Source organism: Prionailurus viverrinus, chromosome A2 (assembly GCF_022837055.1).
Source record: "Prionailurus viverrinus isolate Anna chromosome A2, UM_Priviv_1.0, whole genome shotgun sequence".
In the NCBI taxonomy this organism is placed as follows: Eukaryota; Metazoa; Chordata; class Mammalia; order Carnivora; family Felidae; genus Prionailurus; species Prionailurus viverrinus.
The window spans coordinates 119,754,381-119,775,459 of record NC_062562.1 but is presented as its reverse complement, the minus strand read 5'-3'; the positions used below and the strand labels follow the sequence as shown (position 1 = coordinate 119,775,459).

The following is a 21,079-nucleotide window of genomic DNA, read 5'->3' as shown; positions in this document are numbered from 1 at the left end:
CATGCCATTGATGGGTCCTGGCATACAGATGAACCTAAATCCAGAGAAATAGGCGACAAAAATTCTTTTTTAAAAAACATTAAAAAAAATTTAATTAATTGATTTATTATTTATTTATTTATTTATTTATTTATTTTTTAATTTATTTTTGGGACAGAGAGAGACAGAGCATGAACGGGGGAGGGGCAGAGAGAGAGAGGGAGACACAGAATCGGAAACAGGCTCCAGGCTCCGAGCCATCAGCCCAGAACCTGACACGGGGCTCGAACTCACGGACCGCGAGATCGTGACCTGGCTGAAGTCGGATGCTCAACCGACTGCGCCACCCAGGCGCCCCTGATTTATTTTTTAAATTTACACCCAAATTAGTTAGCATATAGTGCAACAATGATTTCAGGAGTAGATTCCTTAATGCCCCTTACCCATTTAACCCATCCCCTCTCCCACAACCCCTCCAGTAACCCTCTGTTTGTTCTCCATATTTAAGAGTCTCTTCTGTTTTGTCCCCCTCCGTGTTTTTATATTATTTTTGTTTCCCTTCCCTTATGTTCATCTGTTTTGTCTCTTAAAATCCTCATGTGAGTGAAGTCATATGATATTTGTCTTTCTCTGACTAATTTCACTTAGCATAATACCCTCCGGTTCCATCCATGTAGTTGCAAATGGCAAATTTCATTCTTTTTGATTGCCAAGTAATACTCCATTGTATATATATACCACATTATCTTTATCCATTCATCCATCAGTGGATATTTGGGCTCTTTCCATACTTTGGCTATTGTCGATAGTGCTGCTATAAGCACTGGGGTGCGTGTGTCCCTTCGAAACAGCACCCCTGTATCCCTTGGATAAATACCTAGTAGTGTAATTGCTGGGTCGTAGGGTATTTCCATACTGTTTTCCAGAGTGGCTGCACCAGCTTGCATTCCCAGGCGACAAAAATTCTTAAAGACTAAAGATAATTGTGATACACATGGGAACAACTCTCCTATACTTAAAATTGAGATAATGGAAAAATAGAGACACCTTAATTCATAATAATTTAAGAGTGAGGCAGTTGGAATTAGCAAGAGATCTGTCTACATGGTTATGGCAGGGCAGAGCCATGGCCCAGAGTCAGACAGGGAGGTGTAGAAGCATCTTGCTAATAATGCTGGACCTTTGTACTGACCACTGTAGATGCAGCCTATCCAGCCTCTTCCACAGAGGCTATACCTTCCAAGAACCTAAGGTTACTAAATGTGAAAATTTCTTTGCCTAAGTTTCCTTTCTACTCTGGGATAGAAACCCTTGAAGAGAACCCAAATCACTATTCTTGTAGATTCAGAAACTGAAGCCAGAGAGGTTAAGTTATCTGCACAAAGTCACACATTGGCTTAGTGGCTGAGCTGCAACTAAACCTGGGTCTCTTGGGGTGCCTGGGTGGCTCAGTCGGTTAAGCATCCAACATCGGCTCAGGTCATGGTCTCCCGGGTGGTGGGTTCAAGCCCCTTGTCAGGCTCTGTGCTGACAGCTCAGGGCCTAGAGTCTGCTTTGGATTCTGTGTCTCCCTTTTTCTCTGCCCCTCTGTCGCCCTCTCTCTCTCTCTCTCAAATAAATAATAAACATTAAAAAAAATTTAAACTTGGGTCTCTAGCTTCCCAAATTAGTGTTCCTTTCAGTGATCCATGCTGTCTTTGCTTATCCACTCAATTAGTAAATGTAATTGAAGGGACTCTAATTAGTTTGGCTCCTAAAGACTTCTGTGGTTAGTGTCAGACTGGCAACAAGGTTTGTCGTCCCCCCCCCGCCCGCCCCCCAGCTTTTGAGTCATGGCCAAATTTTGTCAATTATTTCAGAGGCTTGAAGACATCACGTGGAAATCAAGATGATTTGAATAGCTGGACACACATGTCTGTCTGTATGTCTGATAAACACGCCTTCTGTAGTGCAAATTAGAGACTGTTATAATGTACCAAATGTAGATAGTCATTAGATACGGAGCAGTTGTGGCCAGTGCAGTGGTGACATTCCAGCTATCAGTATCATTGTGTGTTTTTTCCGGACCTGTGAGCTTTGACACCACTCTCCTATATAATTGAGGGGTTAGCAGTACTCTGGCAACCCAGGCATCCCAAGAAGCAGATGCTAGGGATGCGGGGGGCTGATTGGGCACCCCATGCACTTGGCAGTTGCATGAATAGGCACTGCCAGTTCATGGGTATGAGAAGCTTGGAGGTGTGAAGTACATTTAGATCTGTGAACTAATTGTTGGTGTCCCTGAGGGCACCTCTCAAGGAGTTGTCTAGGTGAAATCGACTTTCCTTCAATGGAAGAGACTCACCGAATTCCTAAGGGAGAGTCTGAAATGGACTCTTAGACCTCGGGGCTTACCGCAGTCCCTGAAAGATCAAGAGAGTTGGAGCTGATCATGGAAGGAAAGGCCACTGAAAGGTATGCCATTGTCTTGCACTGTTTGTATTACTTCATTCAAGGAGGGATGAGCAGAGGAGGCTGTCTGTGGAACCCGTCTTTTTGATGCAGTCCAGGAGTAGAGAAATAGGACTCCTACAGCTTTTCCTTTTTTTATACTCATCTCCCTGAGCTGTTTTTCTTGAGTACACGTGAACCGTTTGCCAGCAAAGAGTCTCCTTCTTTTGAATCTCAGCATTTGTTTGGGCGTAGGAAAGGTTTTTACGTAACTGGGGTATTTCTTCGTAATTGCGTGGAAAAAAAATTTTTCTTTCAGAACTTTTAGGGCAAATCCTGATGAGGTATCAAAATGTACATGTTGAATGTGCTGCACTGTAGACTCTAAAATGCCATATTGCCTTTAGAATGAAACACTGAAAGGGAGAGAATATCTGTTTTTTTTGTCTTGGGGTGTGAGGTATTTTATGTTATCATTTGATATTAATATACAGAATGCTAGGATACTTGACCGCCTGCAATTTTAAAATAGGACTTAGGAAATTATGTTAAAACTGCATCTAGAATTTGATTTAGGAGCTAATAGTCTTCTAGGGAAAATTGGATTGTGGTCACTTGTAGCTCACAATATTGAAATCACACACTGCCTTCCCATTCTTTCCCTCTCATCAACTGCACATCAAAGACGAAAAGAAAGCATTAGGTATAATTCTGCCATACGCAAAGCAGAGGCATTCCCATTTCCAGGATGCTTACGTTTCCTTCACGTTTCCTAGCAGAAAATATGTCCATTTTTACTACATGCGTACACCATTCTACAGAGAAATCTGCAGTTATCCCCCTGGTAGCCGTTTGTCTTTTTTTAAAGAGAGAAAAACCTTTAGAGGAGCTTTTGTCACAATTGGGGTGGTGGATGCTTCCTGTTAAAGGAGAGTTTGACTCAAGAAGTGAACTCCCAGTCTCTTCTGACCTCTTGGGTTGCCAGCTGGCTGGCGAGGCATATCAGGCTGCACATGGGAGAGAGAGCAAGGGTTTGGGGGAACGTGGGTGAGGGCGTGTACATCTGTGCATGCATGCACACGTACAGAGGATGGACGGTCACCTTCCTTTACGGTATGTTTGTAGTCATCATAAGGCAGAAATGAGGGTGGAAGTGAGAGAGCGGACCTTGATGCCCGTTTGTATGTCTTGCGTCTATAGTTTCCACATGTGTCCTGGTAGCTTGCGCGCTCAGCCTTTATGGTGGTACTTAGAGCTGGTACAGTTAAGTGCTCATGTCCTTGTCCTGACCTTTTCTTTTCTGTACGGGCTTCATTCCCCCCCCCCCCCCCCCCCTTGAAAATGGAGACTAGAGACTGGTGGTAAACGGGACTTGAAATTTTACTGGGGGATTTTGCTGCCTATGAAATCACTGGTGAATCCTATACTTTAGCTGCCATCCCCGTTGCACTAGGATGTTTTTCTTAGTCAAAGCATCTACCAAAAAGTATGCTGCTTGAGAACCCAAGTTGGAGGAATCCATGAGAAGTGCGTCTGTTCCCAGGACTGTTGGGTTCTGCCCTTTCCCCCTCAACTCACTTCACACTTTTTAAAATAAACAGTAGATTTGATTCCATAGAAACTGCATCTATATGTGTGTAAGGAATAGCTTCTCTATTTTAGGCAGTGAGCTTTTTTTTTTTTTTTTTTTTGTCATTTGGAAATAAATTCGTTTCATTCACTGTCACTGTTGTCAGCATGCATAAAAAGTGAATCCTACCCGGGCTCTTGAAACTGCCTCCGTTTTAATTGAAACAATGTGCCTTTGTAATTTTTTTTTAAAGGTAGTGTCTTGCCCAGCAGATGTAGCTGAAAAAGCTGACAGAATTATTACGATGTTGCCCACCAGTATGAATGCAATAGAAGCTTATTCGGGAGCAAATGGAATTCTCAAGTATGTATTTCTCAACTGTGGAAATTTTCCTGTTATCGTAGTTCATGAATTTCGTATTTGTTAACACTTTAGGAAATTACAATGATGTTCGTGAAGACTCTCTATACTGTTTTCTTGTTTCTGAAAAGTGAATGGTGTGGTTTCTCTCTCATTGTAAAGGGTTTCTTTTTTCACTGAAAGCAAGAATGTGACTTTTGGGAATAATTTTTTTTTTTTTTTTTTGCTTCTGTTTCTTTCCTTAACTCTTGGATCAAACTTATGCTTTCATTGCTAACATGTTTAAGAGACTTTTAAAGCTTGCATTTTAAACTGTACAAATGTTACAAGCATAATTTTCTTATGGTTTATAGAAATTCAGGAAAAGGTTTCTATGAAAAATAAAACCAAACATTGGAAAGAACACTATTATTTAACATTTTATTATATTATAAAAAGTTATTGTATGTCCTCTGGGTTAGTACATCTGTAGTAAGAACTTTGAGAAGTTGGAATTAAAGGTTAGCAGTAGCTCTTTAAATAAAATATAATTTGGGTCAGAGTCTTCTAGCCAGTGCTTAGCTTCTCTGGCTTTGAGAACCTTTTGGTTAATTTCTGCCTATTGCCAAATCCTTGTGGTTGTGTTAGAATGACAGTGGTTGAATTTCCGATTTAATTTGCTGGTCTCTATGGTTCCTGTTTCTAACTTGTTTTGATGTTGAATTTCAGCAAGGAGAGAACAAACTGGTAGGTCCTGTAGACAGACATAGGGCTAAAAGAAAGTGTTTAATTTCATGAAACTGTAATATGTGAAATTTGAGGCTTTTGGAAATTGAATTGTAACTTGCAAGCAAGAGACACTTGGCTATTAGACAGAAAACTGATAAGATAAATGTTTAGATTTCAGGGAAGGTTGAAAGACGCTCATTTTGGACAGAGCCTTGAGGCCCATGGTGTGTGTGGTCCTGAGGTGACTTAGTGGTCTCATTATCTAGTCTGTTCCAGTTATGGCCCTGCTTAATTGCCTGCTTATTTGCCTCTTCAGGAAAAGTTACTAAACTTTTGTGTGGTGACCAACTGTTTATTAATATTCTTTGCTAAGGAATATGGTGGCCAACTAGCAGAGCAGTTTTGTCTAGGGAGTGCTTTCATATATTGCGGCTTTACATTGAGCTATAATTTGCTTTTTATGGGTGGTTCTTTATTTTCTTCTGGGTCAGGGTCATTTCCCCACACTCAGTGCATATGTAATTTTTGAGACACTTTCCCATTTGCTTCAAGATTTAAGACCCTTGGGGCACCTGGGTGGCTCAGTCAGTTGAGCATCCGACTCTTGATTTCAGCTCAAGTCATGATCTCAGGGTCCTGGGATCAAGCCTTGCATCAGGCTCTGTGCTGAGTGTGAAACCTACTTGGGGCTCTCTCTCTTCCTCTGTCCCTCTGCCCTGCTTGCATTCTCTCTCTCTCTCTCTCTCTCTCTCTGTCAAATTAAAGAAAATATATTTCAGATCTAAGGAATGTTAATATCACATAATTAAAATTAATTATTGGTAAACATAATTCTTATGTTTTAGGTTATATCAAGTGAAACTCCACATACTTACAGTGACCTGTAATAGAACATGCTATTTCTTTTCTGTGGAATATACCATTGGATTTGGACCAGATCAATTCATATGTTTAAAATGGTTGTTCATCACATTTTGTATGCTATTTTTTCTATGAAAAGATTTTTCTTTCTTTTAATAGTTTTTTAGCAGTGATTTTCTATTTTCTTCTTCAGTATTTATATTTATTCATTTCTAATTTTCTAATCATAATTATGATTACGTGTCATCTGGATTAGTTGATCTGTAGTAAGGACTTTGGGAAGTTTGAATTCAAGGTAAGCCATAGCTCTTTAAATAAATTACAATTAAAAAAAATTTACAATTTAGGTCAGTTTCCTAGCCAGTGAAGATAGACATAGATTATAAGGGAACCATGTAGATAGATATAATCTGTACTTACAGTACAAACAAAATTGTCTTATTATAAGAATGCCATTTAGTATTGATGTAAAATATGATAGAGGAAAAGACTGCTTCCCCGCTTTGCCAAGGTATATATATAAATTTACCATAAAGAGCAAAAAAACTGTATTTGTGAGATTTCTAGGTTCATTCCTATATTTTCCTTTCTGCCTCTTTGATGTTTTATTTTATCTTTAAAAAGCTGTAATTATTAACGAATATGCCACCCTCGAGCAAATGGCTGAATTTCAATGTTGTGTTTAGTCTACCTAGTGGAAAGGACATGGATATGTGAAATTGGCAACATGGCTTATGAAAGACAAATAAAATACTTTTTAAAGAGCCCAGCTATTTTACAAACAAAAATTTAAATCTTACCAAATAGACCTTTTAAAGTTAACAGGTGTTTTAAATTGCTTACCTATATTATTATGGTATTGTGTATTTCACCTAAAACCAGAATTTATAACATGTAGTTTATTAGATTATTTAGGTTTGTTTGAAAGAGTTTGGGTTTACTTTGAACTTTAATTGATCTGAAAATGAATTTGAGATTTTTAACCAGTTCTAATAATGTTTTTAATATTAAACCAAAGACCTCCTTGATATCTGGCAACTTTAAGTAGATTCTAATTCTATAGGTAGTTGCATGAAATGTTTATGCAGAATTGCAAGCTATATTTTTATAATATATTATATAATATATATAATATATATTTTTATTTATTTTTATATTTTTATTTCATATAGGTTTATATTTTATAAACCTATAATTAAACTATTACTTTTATCTATTTACTTAGAAAAGTGAAGAAGGGCTCACTATTAATAGACTCCAGTACTATTGATCCTGCAGTTTCAAAAGAATTGGCCAAAGAAGTTGAGAAAATGGGAGCAGTTTTCATGGATGCCCCTGTTTCTGGTGGTAAGTGGCAGCTAAAATCTATGCACACCTATTTCTGTTTGTCAGAAGAAGCAATTACAATTTTCTGGTACCCAAGACATATCCACATATTTTTAGGCCTGTTATAGGAGTCTCCATTTCCTCACTGAAAACAAAAACAAAACAAAATCACTTCTGTTATTCCGTATGCTCAAAATACATTGCTTGTTCTAAGTTCAGACAAAAGGATGTCACAACCTTGAAGAGTTGTGAATTTTTGGTCCAAACTGCTATGCGTTGGGCTAGAGCTGTTCCTAGAAAATTTAACTTTTCAGAACAGATTCAAGAAGTAACTAGCTTGAATCTTCTTTTAACTGTTAAAGAAGTTGAGGAAATGGTAAAAAAGAAAAAATCATTTTGCAAGGGGAACTTTAGGCCCAGATGATTTTTTACAGGTGAATGTTACTAGAATTTCAAGGGGCAGATCATCTCCGTTTTTCTATGAACTTTTCCAGACAATAGAAAAAGAGGAAACACTGCTCAACTCATTCTGGAGACCCGTGTAACTCTGATACTTCAACCAGAAAGAGAGAGAAATGAGAGAGAAAAATTTTAGGTCTATATCAGTCATGAATACAGAAGTAAAAATTTTTAAAAAGTGTGTTAGCAAACTAAATCCAACCATGCGTAAAAGAGATTAAACACTACAACCAGGTTTGTTTTATCTCATATGTACACAAATGACTTAATGTTAGAAAATCTATAAATATATTTCACCACATTAACATACTTAAAAATCATATGATCATCTCAAAGGACAAGGATTCTCAGTAGTAAGATTCTAAAAGCATATTATTATATCCAATATTGATAGTGGGGATCTGGGTATTTTGGAATGGTAGGATTATAGGTATTATGATTTTCCATAATTTCCAAATTTTCCAAAATTACTGTGTAATCAGATACCATATACATACATGCACGCACACACACATACATATGTGTGCATAAATATACACGTATATATGTAATTAGTTGAAGACTTGTTTCTAGCTGGAGACTTTCTAGAAAGGCTGGACTGAAGAAACCAGTCATTTGCTCAAGACCAAGACTAGATTTTTTTTTTATTATTTTCTGTAAGATTCTAACGTAATCTGAGGAGGAAAATAAAGATTGCTAAATGGAAAGTTGTCCTTTATAAAATCATCATCTCCTTACAGTGTTGAAAAATAGCTAACAGCTAGTGTGGTACGTTGTTAGAGTAATGACCTTTAATGACTCACATCTCTGAATCCACTCTGTGTATCCATTCACTCATAGACTCTGAGTTGAGCTATCTGACTTGCTTTGGCCAGTGGTATGTCAGCAAATGTTACACAAGGATAGACTTGAAAAGCACTTGGCCCTGTCTTGCTCATGGGGACTTTTCTGCTGTCACATAGAGAAGCCTGGATTAGCCTCCTAGAGACAGGCACTAACCACCAAGCGTACGAGTGAGGCCATCTTGACCATCCAGCCAGAGTCACCTTCCCAGATGACTGCAGCTGTATTACTGAGCTCAGGCAAATGAACTGCCCAGCTACAGTTGTCCAAATTGCTCATCTACAGAATTGTGAGCAAATAAACCCACTAAGTTTGGAGTGTTACGTAGCAGTAAATAACTGATGGAGCCAATATAGTTGATATTTCCATTCTTCTGTAGAAGTGTTTGTTGCCTAATGGATCGATCAGTGTGCCGCCTGTGCTTACATAGTCTTAAGTGTCATAAACCCCTTCTGAAGGAGAATGATAGTACCACAGTTAGCATAAAGGCCAACTTTATTTTTTTTTTTTTTAATTTTTTTTTTTTTATTTCAACGTTTATTTATTTTTGGGACAGAGAGAGACAGAGCATGAACGGGGGAGGGCCAGAGAGAGAGGGAGACACAGAATCGGAAACAGGCTCCAGGCTCTGAGCCATCGGCCCAGAGCCCGACGCGGGGCTCGAACTCACGGACCACGAGATCGTGACCTGGCTGAAGTCGGACGCCTAACCGACTGCGCCACCCAGGCGCCCCATAAAGGCCAACTTTAATGCTAAAGCTAAGACGCTAAAATGAAGTTTATTATTAAGCCAGTCCAGGAAAGAGTTTTGTTTGCTGCAAACTGGTTCGACTTGTATCTCTGTATTCCTGATTACAAAGGAGAATGTTTGCCTAAATGCTACTGAAGTAGCCACCCTGGTGGGCTGATATGAGATACCTCTATTTCGTAAGATCTGGAAAAGTAAGTTGGTAAAACTTCAGTAAATCTTATGGTGTTTTCATGGACTTGCTGGAGTTCAATATTAAATAGTATGTATAGCTTTTAAGTGTCTTTTGTGCTCTTAGAATTTTTATTCGTAGAAGGGACTGCAGTAATAACTTAATTTGACTTTGTTATTTTACAGATGGGAAATTGAGATCGAAATGAGGTTAAGTGATTTGCCCAGAGTTCTCTAGCTTGATAGCCAATCTAGACTAGAATCTTCTCTCCCAACTCAATCTGAGGATCTTCCCACACTCTGTTAGACCGTTTCTCCCTTTAGTCCCACCCTGTGGTGGCCTTTCTCTTTTTCAAAGCAGTGGCCTACTGTTAACACCATTTCTAACAATTTTACCTAGTGGCTGGTCCTCTCTCTTCTGTCTTGCTAACTAACTAGCACTGCCGTGTAGTAAAACCTTTGGTGGGGAGGTGAAGGGAGAATTGCCTTCTTTTCTGACTCACAGAGGTTGGCCTCTAACCTGGAAGAGGCCTAACATTTCTGTTCCAGTCGTTTGAGAAGCAGTGGTTGAGAGGACATTATTCTCAAATCTGGGGACCTCTGCAGAGATCAGAATAGTCCTATTGTATTCACCCCATCCCGAAATGTTTATTAACTGGCTTCTCAGGAGTCTTTTGTTCTGCTGATGAGTTGGGATAGAACCAGAGTTTTTTGGGTCTTTCATGTCTTTCATGTGGATCCAATGTTTTGTTTAATCAAATAAATGTCCAGAAAAAGAGAAAGTCGAGTAATATTTTGACACATCCCTAACATGTTTGAATGTGACTGGGATAGGATCTGTCCTGAGGTTTAAGGAGATGGAGTTGACAGGATTATAACCGAAGGCAGTGAAGCTATTTTCCATGCCCTTCTTCTGTGTCCCCATAGTATAGTATCTTTGCCGTTGCAAGGACCATGGTGTGATTCTTGTTTGTGCCCGTTTCTTCCACTGCTAGACTCTGAAGAGGGCAGATGTCTTTCTCCACTTTCTATCTCCAGTGTATATCTCCTGGCGAGCATGTAATAAAGTATGATGGATTGCATTAAAGATCTTCTGGTTTCTAGTTTTTTAATTTGAAGATTAATGTCAAATATTTTGAGCTTTCCTGCAGTTGTTTCCTCACTCCCAGGCTGTACTCCAGCTTATTTATCTCCAGATCATTGACCTCTCTCTGAAGTTCAAGTATCTGCCTTGCATTGTAACATCAGTAAGATATTAAGTAATTACTGTGTTCAAAATGTTATATTGTAATATTAGATGCCATTGGGAAGTGTGATTATGATCACAGGGCTGGGGGTAGGATAAAAGAAGTAGAATAGTAATTCAGAACAACTTAAAGAGGAAGTTCTTGCATTAGAAGTTTAGGATTTAGGAAAATACACTAATAAAATTGATGTATAAATAGTTACACAGTGCAAAATAATGTAGCACAGCAGTCTTCTCAGTACTTAGCAACCAGAAAGGGAACTCTTCACTAACAGTTTGATCATAGCAACATGTTGGGCATTGTAAAAAAATACTGTCTTTGTCCTTTCTGGGGTGGCTATTAATACTTTGACTTTTACCTGTATGGATATATAGAGAAAGAATAATACCAGATTCGATTTAGACAGTTGATTCTGGGGCAACAGAAGAAGTTTTAGTTCTGGAAATGGAAAGTTTATGTTAAAGGTTAACTACAAACCCCATAGGTGATTGATTCCCAGTTACATCCACGGGAACGAACTAGTGGAATTTGGAATTAGATTTTACAGTTCGTTAGTGACTATTCTTTAAGCAAAGAAAAAAGGAAATCTGTTAGTTCATACAATTCTCTTATCACCTTTAGTTTCAGTTTTTGTTATACTGTTAACAAATTCAAAGTTCACTTGATATTAGGCTCAGTTGGTTAAGCGTCTAACTTCAGCTCAGGTCATGATCTCGTGGTTCACAAGTTCGAGCCCCACATCGGGCTCTGTGCTGTCGGCTTGGAGCCTGGAGCCTTCTTCAGATTCTGTATCTCCCTCTCTCTCTGCTCCTCCCCTGCTCACACTCTGTCTCTCTCTCTCCCTCCAAATAAATAAAAATTAAAAAAAAAAAGTTCACTTGATATTAGGGGTAGCCTAGAACTTTTAGGGAAAGAAAGGAACTCTAAAAATGAAGGTTTAAAAAAACTGAAGGTCTTGTGTTTTTTTTCAGTGAAATGTACTTAAAATTATTATACAATTCCTGCAAGATTATATCCTGTTTTCTGATTATACACTCTTTTTATTATGCTGACAGTACCTTGATTGCAAGGGATATGCTTCACTCTTCATTTCATGCAACAAACATTTATTGAGTACTTTTATGTGGTGGGTATGGTCTAGGTGCTGGAGTTAGTGCTTTGAAAACATGAAAAGTCTTTTGTCACATGGAGCTTATGAGTTAGTAGGACTAGAGAGAGTAAACGAACAAAAATAATTTTAATGGTAAGTCCTATGAAGAAAAAAAAAAGGCAGAGTAAACAGTTAATGACACAGACTTAAGGGGAAGGTCTTTTTACATAGAGTGGACAGGATGCCTTCTCTGGGGAAGTGGCAGTTAGGCAGAGACGTGAAGGCACAAGTCTGGGGGAAGGGTGTTTCAGCGGAGGAAGCTGCTCGAAGGGCTCTGAGGTATGAACAAGCTTGGTAGGTTTGTGGAACATTTATCTTTGTATCACCAGGACTTGGCAGGTAATTGTATTCAGCGTTCATTGAACTGACTCACCTATAAATTGACTCTCCGTGTGTCTAACGCCATGCCTTCGTTTATCTGTGGTTATCAAAGTAAAGCTAACTAGGCTGTTATGTAAGTTAGCCCATACACTGGCCTCAGATATGATGCCTTAATCTATTTCTCTGTCTTGTGTGAATCACGTCTGTATGAAAGTTGTAATCCTTTAATAGTCAAATGTTGTTTTGTCACACCATTTTGGATACATGCTTTTTTGTTTGTTTTTGGAGAGGGTCTGCTACTGTAAGGTTAGTTCCAATTTGATCAGCTCTCGTGTATAATGAATGCTAGACATAAAGCAAATTAAAAACTATTGTTTGTGACTAATGACCAAATACTGTTCAGTGTGTTCCAAGGGCGTAATTAACAGCACTTAACTGTGCTTGAATAATTGAAGAAGAAACTCACTGATTGCCTAATCTGTCTGTAGAGTTGCCCAGAGACCTTGAGTTGAAGTGACTCTGAGGTGGCACTTGTGCTTAGCCCAAGGCTGTCTGAGCTTGCAAGCCTCATTGATTTGCTACACCGGGTTGCTCCAGTTAGGGATTAATGTCAAAATTAAATAATTGAACTGGTGTGTATGTGTTTCCCTACCGGGAACCCAAATTTTATACTCTATTTGGCTGGGTTAAGTTTTAGTAATTTGTTTGAGGTGTTCTTAGAACACGGAGTAGTGAGCACAAAACCTATTAAGGGATTTCTGTTAGAGTCCTGGACTTGCTTGCTCAATTCCTCAATGAAAGTCTCACACACACTCCATTCTTGTTTTTAAAACAGTGAACTGGGCATCTACTGTTTTTCCACCAGATCTGTATCTAATTTAGGGTAAAGGGACCACAAAAACAAAACTTATTTCTATTTTGGCACCTAACACCATCATAGTTAAGGATTTGTTGGCATTTCATTAAAACATTTTCTTAGAGAGGTTTATAACTTGGCAGATTTACTTGCCTTTGGGCTGCAGCATTGCTATTTCTGTCCAAAAGTAAATGCTTTCACCAAATTTCATACAACTGAATTTGCGTGGGTATATGATGTGTGGAGAGGGAAGGGCTATCCCAAGAGGTCTTTTTTTTAAGTTGTCACACAAGCTGTTCGATTAAACAGTAGTATTGTGTGCGGCATTTACTCTTACATTTTAGTCTTACCTCAGGAAGATTTTATTTTTTAATGTTTGGAAATAGGTTGATTTAACATGGTTAAGATAATTCATTTTCATGAGTCCTTCCCTTTAAAGAATGGTACTACTATGATTTTTAGTTCTTTTTACATGACTGGCTTCTATTATAAAATGTGAAAGCATTTTGTGGCAGGGGTGCCTGGCTGGCCCAGTCGATAGAGCATTTGACTCTCGATGGCCCCACGTCGGGCGTAGAAATTACTTAAAAAAAAAGAAAAAAAAAAATTTAGTGGCACCTGGGTGGCTCTGTCAGTTAAACATCTGATGACTTCAGCTCAAGCCATGAGCTTGCAGTTCATGGGTTCCAACTCTGCACTGGGCTCTGTGTACAGAGAGCCTTCTTCAGATCCTGTCTCCCTTTCTCTGCCCCTCCCCCGCTTACTCTCTCTCACTCTCTCTCTTTTTCTCTCTCTCTCAAAAATAAATAAACATTAAAAAAAAGTTTAAAAAGAGCGTTTTATGGCATTGACTTTTGTAGGAGAGACTTGAATTACTCGGTCTTGAAAAATATTAGCTAAAATAAGCCTTTCCTTGGCCTGTTTTCGTGGTATTTAAAGCTTTAGTAACTCAGGGCGCCTGGGTGGCGCAGTCGGTTAAGCGTCCGACTTCAGCCAGGTCACGATCTCGCGGTCTGTGAGTTCGAGCCCCGAGTCGGGCTCTGGGCTGATGGCTCAGAGCCTGGAGCCTGTTTCCGATTCTGTGCCTCCCTCTCTCTCTGCACCTCCCCCGTTCATGCTCTGTCTCTCTCTGTCCCAAAAATAAATAAATGTTGAAAAAAAAAATTAAAAAAAAAAAAAAGCTTTAGTAACTCAAATCATTAAAAATTTTCCTTAACTTTGTTCGATGGACAGATCCATTTCCTTAAAAGTGACCTAAAATTCATCAATGCCAGCACACTAGAAATGGGTTAATTATGTCAGCCGTTTACATTTACCCACAATTTTACTTATCGCCTTATATTCATTAAGTATCCTTTTTGCCTCTGGAGGATACCTTTTTTTTTTTTTTTTTTTTCCTCCTAGGATTTTCTCCAGTTTGCACAAGTAGTTCAGAAATGTTTGGTAAATAAATTCCAAGGATTTCTTTGAAATTAGTCCCTAAGAAGAGGTGCCCATAAAAACCTCTTTTTACATTCTCTGGCAGGCTTAAGACTCCCTACAACATGTCACGGACAGGAGTCCCTATATAAGGTGTTAATGAGTTCTTAACACGTTTAGAGAAGACTGCTGACTCCCTGCCCAAGGTAGCATAGTTGAGGCAGCTTTAATAATCCGTCTCCTAAGAAAATAGAAGAATGGCTTAGAGAAGGCCAGGTGATCAGTTCACTCAGTGCTTGTGTTACTGTTATCATTTATTGTGAGTAATAATTACTATTGCTAACAACAACCTAGTTTGTTTCTCAGAATTTACGCTCTTGCAGTTTGCAGTTCCCCATCTCCAAATCTGCAGGCCAGGTTTTAATTGCCACGCATTTAATTGCATTGACATTTCCAGTCAGGTAACCATTACCAGGGTCGATCCTGCCAGGCTCTGTCCTGTGGTGGAGGGACACTGTGTTCTCTTCACATGGTTATGTTGGAAAGTGCATGGATAAGGCAGGGGTCCTGTCTGAAGTAATCCTAGGGTATTTTTAATGTCCTTTAATTGCCATTCAGGATGTAAGTCAGACCAGACACAATTGGGTCTGGTCACAGTTCAGAACTGCCGTGTGGTGTTTATATAAAGGTAAAGTATATTTAGCAAATAAATCCCCTGAAGCTATTCCTTATATAATTTATTTTTTATTAACATCTGTTGATGGCTAAGCAGTGTGAAATTAGTTCCAGTATACGTTGTGTATTATGTCTTTATTTTGTTTGACTTGTGATCCCTGGATAGCACTGGGGGTAAAGCGGGAGGAAGAAACGGAATTACGAATTCGACGAGGGCCTTGTCATTGCCATCAGACCATTATCAGACTTATTTGTGGTTTTCTAGACGTCTGATTTTCTTTTCTTTTTTAGATGTCTGATTTTCTTAAAGATAGCTTGATAATGTTAGCAAATGAAAAGTATAGTAAGTTGAATTTAAATCCTTCCCTCTCTATATTTGCTGTATGGTTCCATTTTGTTTTACGTTGCTTTGGGTGTTTCAGTTGTGAGAATTTTAAATTTAGAGGCCCATTTCATAGTAAGGACCCTTCCATGAGGGCCAGTGAAGGGATGGCAGCAGACTTACCTTCTCGTCTTCCTTCCTAGTGATTTAAACTTGACCTGAAGGTAGAAGGTTTTTGTTGTTGTTTCGTATATAGGTCAGGTTACTTGTATCACTGTGAGAGATGTGGACTTTTTTAGAGGAGTATTAAGAGTTTTAAGATTTGTCCCTGACATCTTTTTTATTGAGTTATTGACTGTTAGTTATGGTCATCGGAATGTTTATCCCTCGTGGTCTCTGGGACGGCATTGTTCTTAGGGAGGTCTTTAAAAACGAAACATAATATGAGGTTGGGCATACAAATAGTTTTATCATTAATTACATTTCATTTCCCTTAATTCTTACGTGTTAGGGTAATACTTGTTCTCAAGTGGCCAACATTTTTAATGTACTGTGTACATATATTAAAAGAGTAGAAAAACAGTCTTGGCAGACACCGAAATGGTTAATTGGCTTTTCCAGCCAAGATAGGTTTGTAAAACTTTCTGAAAATTAAGAAATGGGAGGGAAAGAATTTTTCTCTTCATTAATGCCATATTTTTATTAACCCTTTACCTATAAAGTGTAGTTTTAGGCCATAAACATCTTCTTGCAGCATTTTTTCATTAGACAAGCAGCTAGAGGAAGAATAGTTGATTTACTTGTGATTGTCAGATATCTGCAAACATTACAGTAGTTAAAAGAATTATTTTAACATAAAATCCTAAGTAGGGATGAGATTTTTTTTCTAAAAGCGAATGATAATTTTGAGAAAGGAATCCAAGCAACAGCGTAATAATGACTTTGAGATGTCTTATCTTTCGTAGCAAACCTTTAAAAACAGCATTAAGAAATATTTGATGATTTCTCATGATCTTTAATTGGGCTGTATTTTTATATTCTTATTAGTACTTGTGTAAAATCAACAGCTTTTCGTGATAAGGCATTTACATGTTAAATTTTGCATACGGCTCTATTAGAAATAGATGGAACAACACTGGGTATTTTAAAATTAATAGGAATAGCCTAAATTTGATTCAGAAAAGTTACTTTATATGACATTCAAGGGCGAGTGGACAAGGGCAAGAGAGAGGAGAGAGGGGCAGGCAAGGCAGGAGCACGTGGGGACGAGAGAGCAATTACATTGTCCTTTTCCATTTTAGCTGGTAGTTTGGAGTAAAATTGTCAAGTTAAACTTTTTGGAATTGTTACTACCCCGAGTGGGAATATAAACTATATTGAACAAAATTTATTTAGCCCGTTAAAGAGTCCACCTAAAACTATAGTTAATTAGTTTACGTTATTACATCACTTCTAGTAGAGGCTCAAACTGGTACAGAGTAAGGGGAGCTCCGTCAGGTGAGCTGACTGCTACCCATATGCGGCTTTAAGATAATGATGAGTTTAAATTTCCTCTTAGAGCTAAGTGAGAATAAAACTGGAGGCAATAAATACTCCTGGCCAAAGCCATTAAATGAAAAAGCTGGGAATTCTCCAGCTCTTGACTTAAATTGTTTGTTTATCAGCTGGCGCCTAGTCTGGAGTCGAGAGCTGGAGATTTCTATCTGTGACAGAACTTTGAAACTCTTGCAGGACACTTTCATTTCAACTTAAGGTAACTTGAGTTTATAGCTTTGGCTTTAAAGATTACTAATGATTTACTCATTTCCTTACCATTTAACCAGAGTGGACTTTTTCCCAGGAAGGGATCTGTGTTTATTTAGGGCCTTTGTCTGCGGAGGGATTAAAAGGCAGCCCACCAGCATTGTGAACTTGATGGTAATAAAAGGTCACCAAAACACACCATAAAAACATTCTTACCATGGAATTAATTATACAGTGTAATTTTACAAAGCAGCTCGGTTACTCCATCCTTGCCGTCCCCCTACCCCCGTCCTTAAACATTTCATCTTTTAAAAATTGAAGTTTTGGTATAATTTAGGCTTTTGAAGCAATATTTTGCTGCTGTTATGGTATTTAAACATTGAAGCAATTGTCACTTGCGTTTAATTCCTTGAAAATTTTAAGGTTTTTTAAATAAAAATGATCGTTGTTGTTAAACTGTGGGATGAATAACTTGTTTGGGAGAGGGTAGAGTACTCTAAGGGATGGTTGGAGTTTCAGCAGCTCAGTTTCTAAAAACCTAAGACTAGTTAAGAGTTTTTTTTGTGCCACCAGGTGGCATTGCATCCAAACCTGCTTGTGATAAAGGGAGGTTTTCAAAATAAATTCTTTTTTGTTCAAGAGAGGTCATAATCGTTTTTCTAGATTTTGCCTTTGAAGTTGGCTTAAAAATACATCTGATACCAAGGTTGATTAAATGTCTCCAAAGACCTGAAGAGATTTCTGAATGCTGCAAATGTTTGCTTTTAGGTGGTGAATATTGAAAGTAAAATAGTTGATACATGTGCAGAGGATTGCTAGTTGTTTTTTTTAGGTAAAGCGAACATTTAACAGTTGGTTATTTTTGTTTTGCTTTTCTAAACACTCGAGAGAGGATCCTGACTATAAAAACCCTCACAGATGTTGCAGAGACTCCCCAATTCGGCAAGTCACCCCTTCCCCCAACGCACACACACTCAAACCCACCCCAGCCCTTATTAAAAAAAAAAAAAAAAAGTGTCAGCAGGTTTCCCTGTATGGGAATTTTTAAAAAGAGGCAAAGACCTCTGAAAGGTGCAAGTGGGTCCTTCTCACAAGCCTAACTATGAGATTCATTAGGCAGTCCATGCTCATGTGTTAAAAGCTGCTTTTGGGAAAGTAAATTCTTGCAGTTTCCTGTACTGGTTTTGAGGGAGTCTTTATAGTCTTTCGAAAACAGCTCATTTTAAGAAAGTGATAATGTAAAAGCAAGAAAAAAAACCCCTCATTATAAATTTTATAAAAGTATAATTTTTAAATTAAAATATACGTTGCTCTTTTTTTTATGAACCTGCATATATTAATAAACCGTACAGAAACAAATTATTTAATACAACCTATCTAGGTGCTATGATATGTTGTCAGAATAAATAAGGTTCAGTGTGCACTCTGTTGATTTTTACCCTTTTAAAAAGTGTATTCACCATGCAGAGATGTTTAATGCTTAGCTTTGATCATTTATCAAAAAGCTTTATGAAATTTTACTCATTTTATATTCCTGCCTCTTCTGTCGAGGCTTCTTAGAAGTGTGCACAACCTGTTTAAGAAATGTATATGTTTTCAAAGTAAATGTTTGACCTCCCACCTTGATGTTCCTGCTTTTAAACACACACACCCATACCCCCCCCTTCTCTATATTTTGAATAACTTGATTGAAATGTGTGTTGTACTAAAACTAAATATATACAAATTTCAGTATTACAAAAAGAGAATTGTGTTTTAACAATTATAAACATTTAAAACTGGCACATTTGAAAATAGTCTAGACAAAGGTACTCAAGACATTTGACCCTGAATATTTTACTTTTAAACTTGATACAACAGTCTGTTTCTTAGCTTTGTTGTATGCTGATATTCCTACTTATTTAACATCAAAAAGCTGTAGTGGTTTCTCTTTATAGATTGTGCCTGTGTTCTGGAATTGCCTCCTGCTGCCCATGAATTGCTTCTTGGCTTGTTTTGTTAGAATTTCTCACCAGGGTTTTTGTGAGCTATGTAGCCAACATTAAAAAAAAAAAAAAAAAAAAAAGAATTTGATACAGTAGACTGGATTAGTAAAAATTATACTTACTATTCATAATGGTAACTGAGTAAACCTCTTGGATCAGCATATCAGTTTTATGTAATGAAAGCCCATGCAAATCTCATGTAATAATATGCATATATAAAATTGCCTACAATGTCTGTTTTTCTAGTTATTTCTGTAATATTAAATGACTTTTTTTGCAGAAATTCCAGAAACCTACTTTTTCATTAAAAAATAATAGGAAAAAAATCCTTACTCGTTTCAGGGTGTGTGTAATTTGGTAATGGAGCATTTAGATTTTGGCTTCTTTCATTTCAGTTGGAAATAGTATTGGTGTAAGTGAGTGTTGCCATGGGAACCTCCACATAGATATAAAAGGCAAGACTGTCTAAGTGGAGGAGGAGGGGCGATGTACTAAAATACCACCGGCCTAAATGATCTATTTTGTATGTATGTTGGGGAGTGTAGGGGGAGCTAGTTGGAGAAGAGAAGAAAAAGTGGTGCAAAGTAAATGTTAAAAGTTAAAATCATGTACTCATGGAATCGCACAGTTGGAAGTGTTGTAAATTTGAAATGTGATTCTTAATGATTTGTGTCATTTGCGTGTGCTGGGAGTCTTTGCATACCTTATTTTTAAACTGTGTTGACTAAACGTGTTTAACTTAACGTGATTTTAGATAAAATATTTAATAAAGTGAAATTTGGTTGGAAGGTTAGGATTTTAGTCTCTGAGATGGTTTTAATTGTAACTTATTAAAGATAATTATCATACTTTGTTCTTTTTCAGATATCTGAACAATTTCTTAAATCTACAATTTTTGGAGACTTTTGGCTTTCAAAGGAAAGCTGGCTTTAGGATATTTTTAATATTAGATTTCAACATTTAAATACTTTTAAATATTACTCAAGGAAACAATGACTTACTGTATTTGCATGTATAATGTATGGTTTTCTGGAAAAAAAAAAAAGGATGGAACCAGCAAAAGCAAGCATCAAATCCTTTCCTATCCTTTTAGCAGCGCATGTGTTGCTATTAATCAAGATGGTTAGAGAACGGCCAATTTAACTGCATATAAAATAACATTTTTGTTTTTTGTATATTTAGGTTACAAAGAACAGTGAAATTGTGCCCAACATGAGTTAGCGTGGTAAAAACGCACCATCATCATTGTACTTTTAACACTATAGATTCTGGTTGTCAGATACACGTGTAAAAAAAGAAAAGACATTAACCTGGGAAAAGCTGTTTAAACTTACCTTTTTAGTCAGTCCAGAGAAAAAGTGAAGCTGCCAAGGTAATAAAACATCCAGAAGTTTTTAAAATAAAAAGAGTAATTTAAATTAAAAAAGGGAGGCGGGAGCCGGAGAAGAAAGAGGCTAAAAAAGACAGCACTCCGCTCCCCAGGCCAGGCAGCATCTGATGTAAATTAACCCCAGTGGAAGTGTATTGTTTCCAACTCTGCAAACAATGCCGGGCATCTCTTCCAGAGGCGTGGGTGTTGGCGTGGACCCGAGGGTGTTGAGAAGTTGAGAGTAAGAGGTGGCGACGAGTTTAGTCATCAGGGGATTCTATGGCATAGAAAACAACAGGGTTGAGCGCAAAGAATGAAAAAGTATGTTTGCATATAAAGTTAACCCAGTTTAGCCTTCAAGAGGTATGAAATAATTCATAACTGTGAGAGAATGCTTAGTTGTCAATAATCTTTTAAAGAGACTGAGACCTTAATCTGCAAAGTGTTCAGCAACCAAGATACCCACTCTGAGGTGTGCTTTGGCATCGGGTATCTGCTTAGTTTTAGACTTCTTAAAACAAAACAAGAAAAATACAT

General features: G+C 37.8%; 1 protein-coding gene across 1 annotated transcript in view; it reads left to right on the top strand.

The window, feature by feature from the left end:
- The window catches only part of HIBADH (3-hydroxyisobutyrate dehydrogenase), a 111,579-nt gene that overhangs the window by 17,966 nt on the left and 72,534 nt on the right, over positions 1-21,079 (top strand). Inside the window, exons 3-4 of the mRNA XM_047849608.1 lie at positions 4,233-4,342; positions 7,134-7,255. Coding sequence (XP_047705564.1) covers positions 4,233-4,342; positions 7,134-7,255 — 232 coding nt within the window. The remainder of the gene's footprint in view (positions 1-4,232; positions 4,343-7,133; positions 7,256-21,079) is intronic.